Here is an 11,424-nt window from a genome sequence, read left to right as displayed (position 1 = left end):
TCACTGAACTGATTTTTGAGCAAGTTTTTGTTTTTGGATTAAAATATCTGCTTAATGAACTTCAGAGACGATCCTGTAGTTGAGCTGCTTCAATGACCGCAGGACTTTTAAGGATTGTTTGCAGTCTCTGATGATCTCATTAAACTACATTCTCAACCGTTTAGACAAAGGTCCAAGTAAAACACTTCAGACCAGCTGAGATCTCCCAGGAGGAGGGACACAGCGTTTAACATTTAACAGCCAAATTGCAACGATTATTCTCAATTAATGTGCCAGTTATTTTCTTTATTAGTCGATTTAATTTTTGTTAATTCTGTTTGCAGGCAGTCATGTGACCTGAACGGACGATGAAGAGGACGAATGTTTTAATGTTTATCTGAACTGTTTTTCTTTGTGTCCAGCAGATAAAAGATGATGTTTGATGATCTCTGTTGTTGTCTTGGTGCTGATGTACAGAAGACTTTAGATGCTCATAAATAAAATACAAAACATCTTCATGTTTGAAATCTTTTCTTTTATCACATTCATTGTTTTGACAAATCTACAGACAAGAGAAATACGAGTGAGTGAGGAAGCAGCGAGGAACAAGCTGTTACAGTGGAGGAAGGGCCGATACCAGGAAGGTTCATTTTATATTTGTTTCCAGATATTTGAGTTTATATAGTGACTTTACAGTTGGTGCTCTAGAAACAATATTTAGTCGTATTTAATCTGAGAGATTTTAAATAAATACTGTAATGATAATAGTCTGAACTTGCAGTGTGTATTAAATACAATCCAGAAAAATCACTTTGGTAACATGAAGACCCAAACATGGTGAGACGTCTGCACACTGAGGAAGAAAATTGACATTCTCCCGACTTGCTAACCAAAGGACATGTGGCAGCCGACAACATGATTAAATCAAGAGATTTAATCTTGTCTTACTGTTTTTTGTATGTTTGTGATTTATGTGTCTAAGTCGACTACTTTTGTGTGTATGTTTTTTCCTTTCCAATGTCTTTCCAAAGACACACTCTAATGTATGGTAAATGTGAGGCCACAGCTAAGAGCAATGGTTGTGGATAAAAATGTTAATGGTTTTCTGAGTATCTCACTACACAGGCAGAGCAAGGAGGAGAAAATGGCAGAGGAACTTAAGACAATGTTTGGGACTAAAGGTCATTCACACCTTGGACAAAGCCATCCTCCTGGAACAAAGGCATTGGGGATTCCTTCCATCGTGGTGAGCCAAACCATTTGGGTGAGAAATGCTAAACTTCAGCCAACTAAAATTTAAGATCCAACCTGGTCTATGGCACCTCCAGCAGAAACCAAGATATTCATGCAAGACAAATCAACTTAAATGACTATGCTGTAATTAACCTCTACAGTACATTCTTTTCAGTTCAATATTTGTTTGCACTTAATCTATGCGTTGTTGTCAACTCATCCACTACACTGTAAAACCCGATAAGTAAGTTCAATTTACTGACTGATTGTCTTAAACCATTTGAGTTTATCATTGTTGGGCATCTTTAAAAAAGTAATTAGTTATAGTTATATACTTGAGGCAGACGTGGATAAAGTCTTTTTTCCTGGGCATAGCGTGCATGTTACATAAACATTCTTGCCTTTAACTTCAGTAAGCGAGACGAGTGGGTCTTATTCCAGTTTGAAAACGGCTACCTTTTGACTTTCGCTGGCATCGCTCGTCGCCATTGTCTCTGTCTCTGTTTATAGTAGTAGTTACCGTCAGTGGAGACAGGTGCAGTGAGACAGCGGAGCAGGGCATCCGCCCACCAGCTAATCATCATCAGCACCCTGCTCTCTCCCGGCAGCTGATGTGTGGCTGTCAGAAAGCCTGACACCGCTGCGCTTCATTCAACCAAATTGTAGTAACGCAAGTAACGCGCCACTTTACATTCTCAGTAACGGTAACGGCGTTGCAACGATGGGAAAAGTAATTAATTAGATTACTCCGTTACTGAAAAAGTAACGCTGTTAGTAACGCTGTTATACTTAAACGCCGTTACTCCCAACACTGTTTGCAACAGACTTAGCGATCTCGCCGAATCAGGTACTCAACATGGCGGCAGACAAGTTAGAATGTGAGTGACGTCAGGTGATATTCATGAATACACACCCATTCATTTTTTGGCCCGGTTTTTGGCGATTTATCGGCAAACCGTTTGGCGAAACGCTTAGAAAAGTCATAGCACTAATGTCCCGGTCAAGAACTGCGGGAGGAGTAGTCGACCGAAAAAAGACACGGAAGAATAATAATAAATATTGGGAATAATAGATAGTGTGCTTTCAGGCACACTCAACTAAACTATGCACAAAGAGTAAGGACATTTGTGTCAATGCTAAACAGCTTTTCTTTGCTGTTTGGTGTTGTTTGGTGGATTGGATGATTGAAGTTTGAAGAAACAAGACATATTGGCAATTTAACAATTTATTCATTTCACAAACAGGAGCCTCAGTAGCATGTGGAAGAACCATACACAGCCACAACAGCCTGGCACCTCCTCCTCATGCTGGTCACCAGCCTCTCATTCTTCAACCAGCATTTGTCGCAAGTCAGCCAACGTGGTTGTGTTGGTCACTTTGGCACGAACAGCACGCCCAAGCTGATCTCACAAGTGTTCAATGGGGTTGAGGTCAAGACTGCTGGCCAGCCATTCCATCCCCTCCACTCCTAAATACTGGAGGTAGTCTCTGATAAACCCCGCCCTGTGGGGGTGAGCATTGTCATCTTGGAGGATAGAGTAGACTGTGGAGATATGGGATTGCCACTGGTTGCAGAATCTCATCTCTATATCTCTCTGCATTGAGATTGCCTCCAATGATGACCAGCCTTGTTTTGTCACCTGATTTTCAGCACTTAGGGGTACCAGAATCTCAAAACAAGAGTCAATAGCAACAGCAAAGAAAAGCTGTTTGGCATTGGCAGAGAAGATTTGGCACATTTTTCATGGGTGCAACCCACATACTCACCTCTGCTGCTCATCCCACAAATGCGTGTGCCTTACAATTGTGGCACCATTTAAAAGGGAATATATAATATTATTTATACCAATATAGAAAATAAACAGGCTTTCCAATGGTATAAAATCTATTGCCAAGAAGCATTGTTACAACAAAGAAATAATCTACCAAACACAAATTTCCTTACTTTTTGTGTGTAGTATATATTGTATTAAAAATAAATAAATAAATAAATAAGGAGGAACATGCCAACACTGTCCACATGCTGATACAGATCCTGCATGAGCAGGAAGTAGTTCAGCAGCGCGCTGACATCACTGAGCCCCAGGTCAACAAGCTGAGAGCCAAGAGCTGTGATGTTGGAAAGGTATCTTTGTTATTTGCATGATCATTAAATCAATTGTGTTGACATTAGAAGTCAGTACAATGATTTTATGCTGTGCACTTTCAGTGGTGACAGTGTAATAGTATCCAAATCATTCAAATTTAAATTTCAAATTTAAAAGAGAAACTGACTTACTTGACTGCTATGCTAATTGATTAGCCCCCCCCATTTAGTCCGAGTCTTTAAAGAAAGTGTAAAGCTGCACAACCTTAGATTTGCAGTATAGTGCATGTACAATACCTTGAGAGGTTTTAATAGTTATTTGTAGAACACTGTAAAACCATCATAAAAACTCCATCATCTATGCAATAAACTATTTTGGGATGTCACAGGCAACAAACAGATAAAGGTTGCCAAGTCATGGAAGTCTTTGCATTGTGTCTCCTGGAAGAAATTAAACCTTAACTTGGCATCTTGGAGCAGAATGAAGTCTTCAGGGGATTTCTTTCCATAGCAGAATCCCAAATGTCACCTTTTTACTCAAATTATATTTAGATTTGATGAGCATCCAGGTTTGAGGCAATATAGAATCCTATTACAAACATACTAAACTTGCTAGATTTCTCTAAGTATCTCTCACTCTCTCACTCTCTTACACACACACACACACAGACACAAACACACACGCAGTACTGCACCAGTAATATAGCAAAACATCCATTCTTAGATTTATAAAAAATCAATTATACTGCAATATACTGATGTAATCCGATCAGGAGCAAAGAAGCTATAAAGAGTGATGGAAATACTTGTGTTGATCACTTGGACACTTTCAGTCCTAACACCATCTGCTTATATCAGTATGTGTCCTAAGAGCCAACTCAAAAGAAGTCAACACAAGTTCACCAACTTTGTAAAATGGGTTATGTGTTTCCATGTTTATATGTTTTCTGTAGTTTACCAGTTTGACAAAAAAATGGCAAAATGGAGCCCTCAATGTTAGCCAGGGTATTCATCATAGTTCTTCAACAGATGTCACCACCTTAGTTTCAAATGTAGAAACTTGATGAAGTTCATTTTGCCTTGTGTGGAATTGAATTTATTTTGGGCCTGATCTCAAATGAGTTGCCAACTGTGTTTCCTGCTCGCATTTAGGGAATTATCTAACAGAAGGATTGAACTTATTGCATAGTGTTCTCATTTTAATTACAGAAATCAGATGTGCCATGTTCCTGCCTAATTGCTAGACACAAACATGTTGGTGATAATCTAAACCTAAGCTCCTGATGCATTGTGTACATGGCACAAGGAAACAGTATGTAATGTAAACATTAATAGGTGCTCTGAATCTTTATTTAAAAAATTCAAATGGAGCCCAAACACAGCCTATAGCCTAACATTCAATGGTGCACCATAATTAGTACAAGCTCTACATATTTTATAATAAAGATAAATATTATTATGTAATGTACCATGTGGACCAACTGTTATAAGGTAAATTTAGGGGTGAACTTTATTTAATTTCAGAGACCTTGAATGTGTAAGTGTCTTGCAATTGAATACCAGTGGAATTTGGAAGACTTTCCACACCAACCCCACCAAGCTGCCCATGAATTTGCCAACCTCTTTAACTTACTTTAACTCAACAACAATTGTGATTGGAATCGTACACAAACCATATTTTGCACTATTAAATGAATGATCAAATTTGGCAATCAATTCCATGCCTGCACTTGGAGGCCAATATTTTGAGCAACAAGCTTGTAACTCACTAAGATAATGTAGGGCAGAAAAGCACCTCCTTCTTTCTCTTTAAATAATTTGACATTGAGGCTTCATTTAGCAGACCCTTGAGCCTTATTTGGTGTACTGAAGTGTTTTTATGTTTGAACACAGCAACTTGTGAAAGTGCCTTTTAGCACCTCTTTGTTTTGTACTGCAATTCTTCTTTTGTGACTGTAGAGAGATTGTGTTCATAGGTGACATGGCTTGTGAAAGCATTAATCCATTTTTTAAATTTAAACACCCACATTGTGTTACATTAAAATTAAATCAAATCAATTGGTATAACATCACAAATATCCTGTGTTTTTTAAATTGAAGTCACAAATAATTATACATAGTACCTTCTTGAACATCACTGCCACAAAATAAGCAACAAGGTGAAAAGAGACCATGACCAAATTGAGCGAGAGACTACTGCTGACCATGCTCTCCCACCCTCTATAAAAGAGGCAACACAGGACTTCTGTTCAAACTGATAGGCTCCAACACAGGTGAGTATATTCTTAGTGACCTCAGTTTTTACTCTTGCTGATTAGTTGGTAAAGTTAATGTGTTGCTCATTACTTATGCATATTGTCCACAATTCTTTGACAGTTACCTTGGTAGTAGTCTTGAGTGGACAATGATATTAAAAAAACATTTTTCTTGATATACTCTTGACACATTTAAGAAGTAGTTTTTTTATTCTTCTAAAAAAATATAATATAAAATAAAAACCACACACAATTAGTTTGTACTGACATCTAATACACACGCTGTGTCATCACACATATACACTTAATGATCATTAAAATCAAGGCTATTTCATTGGTTTGGGGGCAGTTGAGGGGATTGGAGAGTACTGAACTTTAATGATTCAGAGTCGTGAGCATATATTATTCAAGCCTGAAGACATGTAGCTATCTTTACCCTCTAATGCTCTCAAATTTAAATAATAAAAAGCTGAAACAAGTTACTGTACTTCTTTTTATAGCATCTTGCCACCCACAGAGGCCACCACTCATTCTCTTTTGGAACAAGCTGAGGTAAAGATGTTGCCATAAAAAAAATGAAATCTCCACCATCAGCTATATCATGTTGATATGTTAACACTATTGTGGATTCTGTATCTTTTCAGTCTCCCCTGAAGTGCCACCATGAGTACAGATGCGGAGATGGAGGCCTATGGCCCAGCCGCCATATATCTCCGGAAGCCAGAGAGGGAGAGGCTTGAGGCACAAACTGCTCCGTTTGATGCCAAATCTTCCTTTTTTGTGGTTGATGAAGCTGAGATGTACCTCAAGGGTAAACTGGTAAAGAGAGAGGGTGGCAAAGCCACAGTGGAGACGGACACTGGAAAGGTACATTACTCATTATTTTATTTTTCTCTAATAAAACTACCCAATCAATTTCCATCTTCTGTATAGGAGGATATCATTAAAACAATATCTTAGTACAACATTTAGTGAAGTATCTGTTTATGATTGTATTTTAAGATGATTATTCAAGATGACACTGTAAACAACAATGGCATCCATCTGATAAACCTTTTTATTTGAAATGATTTCTTAGTAAAGACGTTAAACTATATTTCATACTCAGACGGTCACTGTAAAAGAGGATGACATCCATCCAAGGAACCCTCCAAAGTTTGACAAAATTGAGGACATGGCCATGATGACCCACCTCAATGAGCCTTGCGTGCTGTATAACCTCAAAGAGCGTTATGCATCATGGATGATCTACGTGAGTTTCTACTATACAATAAAAATTCAATGTGTATATACATATGTAGATATATATATATCTAAATGGTAACACAATATTCATGCTCTCTATTACAGACCTACTCTGGGTTGTTTTGCGTTGTTGTGAATCCGTACAAGTGGCTTCCTGTGTATGATGCGGTAGTTGTGGGAGCATACAGAGGCAAGAAGAGGAATTGAGGCACCACCCCACATTCTTTCTCCATCTCTGACAATGCCTATCAGGCCATGCACACTGGTAAGACCAAAGTTACTAATGTTAGAGTGTATGTATACATAAGGTGAATTTACCTTAAACAAAAACTTATTGAAACAACAAAAATGGAACTTGTGAAGAATGTATGTTTGTTTATTTCAGATCGTGAAAACCAGTCTGTCCTGATTCGTGAGTATAACACAAACTGTTGCCTGCAAAAATCTTCCATAACCTTTATTGATAACGAAGCCGAATCTTCATAATTGTGTCTCTCATACCCCAGTGGAGAATCTGGTGCTGGAAAGACTGTGAACACCAAGCGTGTCATCCAGTACTTTGCAACAATTGCAGCTATTGGTTCTAAGAAGGCTGAGCCAATACCTGGCAAGATGCAGGTAAAATTGGTTGTTTGAGATAGTGTTTGTCAGAGAAAAGTTAATTTGATGTTATAGCTCATGTAACTAAAATTTTCTCTTGCAGGGCTCCCTTGAGGACCAGATTGTTGCAGCCAACCCTCTGTTGGAGTCCTATGGTAATGCCAAGACCGTGAGGAATGACAACTCCTCTCGTTTTGTAAGTAATAGTGGGAATATCTTTTTTTTTTTTGTCACTAAATTACAAAAACTGATGTTGTTAATAATCTGATTGTCCAGGGTAAATTCATCAGGATCCACTTTGGCTCTAGTGGCAAGCTGGCTTCAGCTGATATTGAAACATGTAAGTTTCAACAATGGTGTGAGTCTAGATTTATCTGGACTGAAAGCTGGTCTCTTATAATGTTATACATTATAATAATAAAGTAATCTTAAAGTTGTCAAATCAATTTGTTTATCTTAGATCTGCTGGAGAAGTCCCGCGTCACCTTCCAGTTGTCTGCTGAGAGGAGCTACCATATTTTCTATCAGTTGATGACTGGTCACAAGCCTGAGATCCTAGGTATGTTACTACACAAGTTTAAAAGAGAAATTCAAACAATATCAGCAAAAACACAAAACAACACTGTTTTTCTATTGTCCTTTTATAGAGTGTCTCCTGATCACCACCAACCCCTATGACTACCCAATGATCAGTCAGGGTGAAATCACTGTCAAAAGCATTAATGATGTGGAGGAGTTTGATGCAACTGATGTAAGACAACAATTTAAATTGATAGTATATTGGGCAAAATGTTTCACTTACCAATAACTTTTCTTCATTTAAATTGCAGGCTGCAATTGACATCTTGGGCTTCACTGCTGAGGAGAAGATGGGCATCTACAAGCTGACTGGAGCTGTGCTCCACCATGGTAACATGAAGTTCAAGCAGAAGCAGCGTGAGGAGCAGGCTGAGCCAGATGGCACTGAGGGTAATTGCTAAAAATGTACATTCTGATAATCCAAGTTTTCTGGTTTGTCAAAAACTGCAAGAGTTAATGTGTATTTAGTACTTGTTCTGTTTCTCTCCATAAGTCGCTGATAAAATCGCCTACCTCTTGGGCCTGAACTCAGCTGATATGCTGAAATGTCTGTGCTACCCAAGAGTCAAGGTCGGAAACGAGATGGTGACCAAAGGTCAGACCGTGCCACAGGTAATAAAAAGAAAATTAGATTTTTGGAAAATTAGGGAAACATTTTCATTTTGATAAGAAAGTATTCTGAGAAATCTGAACACTAAAATACTTATTTCTAGGTCAACAATTCTGTCAGTGCTCTGTGCAAGTCTGTGCTATGAGAAAATGTTCTTGTGGATGGTCGTTCGTATTAATGAGATGTTGGACACAAAGCAGGCAAGACAGTTCTATATTGGAGTGTTGGATATCGCTGGATTTGAGATCTTTTGATGTGAGTTATTGAAACAATATATAAGCAGTATTAAAGTTCAACCTTATTTTACCATGAAATTATAAATACCTTTTTGTAATTACAGTACAACAGTTTAGAGCAACTCTGCATCAACTTCACCAATGAGAAACTACAACAGTTTTTCAACACATATGTTGTTCTGGAGCAAGAGGAATACAAGAAAGAAGGTATCGAATTGGGATTCATTGACTTCGGTAATGGACTTGGCTGCCTGCATTGAGCTTATTGAGCAAAAGGGGGGGTAACAAAAGTAACCACTCCTGGTACACGTGATTTCTTTAGTCATGTGTAAATGATGCTTTCCTCAGTTTAAATTTTAATATGACATGTAAATCTTCTCAAGCCCAATGGGCATCTTCTCCATCCTTGAAGAGGAGTGCATGTTCCCCAAGTCCTCTGACCACAACTTTCAAGAACAAAGCTGCATGACCAGCATCTGTGGCAAGACCAAGGCCGTATGAGAAGCCAAAAGCCTGGAAAGGGCAAGGCTGAACTCACTTCTCCCTGGTTCATTATGCTGGTACAGTGGACTACAATATCTCTGGCTGGCTGGAAAAGAACAAGGACCCCCTGAATGACTCAGTCGTTCAGCTCTACCAGAAGGCTTCCAACAAACTTCTGTCTATGTTGTATGCAGTTCATGCTGGAGCTGAAGGTAAGAAATGAGCAGAGAAGAGTCTACAGACACTCAGCATATACGGTACAGATGTTTTTACCTGCTAAACTATTTTCTGCTATTAAAGATATTGAGCAACATTGTCCTTTATTTATTATTATTATTATTTATTAGCTATATAGGCACAGTGCAGTAAATTTGTAGTGAAGGGAAGAAACTTTAACTGGGCTTAGGTAGAAGCTAATGACAACATGACAACAACATGAAAACTTAAAGCACTTATTACAGTGTTATTTATTCAGTCCTGTTAATGAAATCAAATTATTTTGCAAAACAGAGCCAAGCAAGAAGGCTGGAAAGAAGAAGGGTGGTTCCTTCCAGACTGTGTCTGCTCTTTTCAGGGTATGTATTGTTTCATATTTTTGATAACAACCCTCCCAAAAAAAAAAAAAAAAATACCTCAGATTAAAATACTGATTACCCGTTACCTTGTGTTGCTGATCCACAGGAGAACTTGGGAAAGCTGATGACCAACTTGAGGAGCACTCACCCTCATTTTGTCCGCTGCCTTATTCCTAATGAATCAAAGACTCCAGGTAAGAAGCACATTACCCAGTTTTGCGCACTATGTGTAAAAATATAGTGTAAGGAAATGTTTTAATACAATCAGTTTGCATTGTGCAGGTCTTATGGAGAACTTCTTGGTCATCCACCAGCTGAGGTGTAACGGTGTACTGGAGGGCATTAGAATCTGCAGAAAGGGTTTCCCCAGCAGAATCCTCTACGCTGACTTCAAGCAGAGGTTACTTTTTTATATTAATTGAAGTTATTATGATGTGAAACAGCAGGCTTAGAAGTGAGGTAAATATAAGTAACATCATTTTCTCTTGTAGATACAAAGTATTGAATGCCAGTGTTATCCCTGAGGGACAGTTCATTGACAACAAGAAAGCTTCAGAGAAGCTGCTGGGCTCCATTGATGTGGACCACACTCAGTATAAGTTTGGGCACACAAAGGTACATTTCTAAGGACAATATCAATAACTGTGGCATGTATATGTCCTGTTTTATCCACATATATTGATGACTGATTTTCTTTACTCGTCAAAATAGGTGTTTTTCAAAGCTGGTCTGCTGGGTACCCTGGAGGAGATGAGGGATGAGAAACTAGCTGCACTGGTGACGATGACTCAAGGTCTCTGCAGAGGTTATGTCATGAGGAAGGAGTTTGTTAAGATGATGGAGAGGAGGTAGGATTCTCATACAGTACACTAAGCTGAACTGTCCAGTTATATAGTTCCCATATGTTTTTGTTAAATTGTTATCCACAGCAGTTCTAAAAGCTCACATTTCAGTAGAAATTACACTATGGTTATCTATCTCACTTTCCAGAGAATCTGTCTATACCATCCAGTACAATGTCCGCTCATTCATGAATGTGAAGAACTGGCCATGGCTGAAACTGTACTTCAAGATCAAGCCTCTTCTGCAGAGTGCTGAAACTGAGAAGGAGCTCCAGCAGATGAAGGAGAACTATGATAAGATGAAAACAGACCTAGCTGCTGCTTTGGCCAAGAAGAAGGAACTGGAGGAGAAGATGGTTTCCCTGATGCAGGAAAAGAATGACCTGCAACTGCAAGTGGCAGCAGTAAGTAGAGACCAAAAGAAAGTGTTATTCTGTCACATAAACACTTCACTAATGGAACACTGTTGCTTACATTTACATATATCTAGTTGGGATAAGAAGTCTTCTTATTGTCTATGTGCCATAGCAAAGTTGTAGATCAACTAAAAGGGCAATTCACTAAAACGAATGAATATTTAAATCTTTAACTAAGAAAATAAACTAACAAACTTATTGTATATTCAAAATGTACTATAGGAAGTTGAGAGTCTGGGTGATGCTGAGGAAAGATGTGAGGGGCTCATTAAGAGCAAGATCCAG

At 38.5% G+C, this 11,424-nt stretch overlaps 1 protein-coding gene and 1 long non-coding RNA gene across 2 annotated transcripts in view; both read left to right on the top strand.

Annotated features, from left to right (window-relative positions):
• The window catches only part of LOC118323182 (myosin heavy chain, fast skeletal muscle-like), a 29,812-nt gene that overhangs the window by 6,225 nt on the left and 12,163 nt on the right, over positions 1–11,424 (top strand). Inside the window, 8 exon segments of the mRNA XM_035655114.1 lie at positions 9,395–9,518; positions 9,817–9,881; positions 9,988–10,075; positions 10,164–10,281; positions 10,373–10,496; positions 10,593–10,729; positions 10,872–11,127; positions 11,362–11,424. Coding sequence (XP_035511007.1) covers positions 9,395–9,518; positions 9,817–9,881; positions 9,988–10,075; positions 10,164–10,281; positions 10,373–10,496; positions 10,593–10,729; positions 10,872–11,127; positions 11,362–11,424 — 975 coding nt within the window.
• On the top strand, positions 6,663–7,017 carry LOC118322954. Its single transcript, XR_004796479.1, has 2 exons — positions 6,663–6,805; positions 6,904–7,017. It is a non-coding gene; the product is annotated as an uncharacterized LOC118322954 (long non-coding RNA).

This window comes from Morone saxatilis, unplaced genomic scaffold (assembly GCF_004916995.1).
Source record: "Morone saxatilis isolate NCDOM2014 unplaced genomic scaffold, NCSU_SB_2.0 Contig14, whole genome shotgun sequence".
Classification (NCBI taxonomy): domain Eukaryota; kingdom Metazoa; phylum Chordata; class Actinopteri; family Moronidae; genus Morone; species Morone saxatilis.
This window is presented reverse-complemented; position numbering and strand designations above follow the sequence as displayed.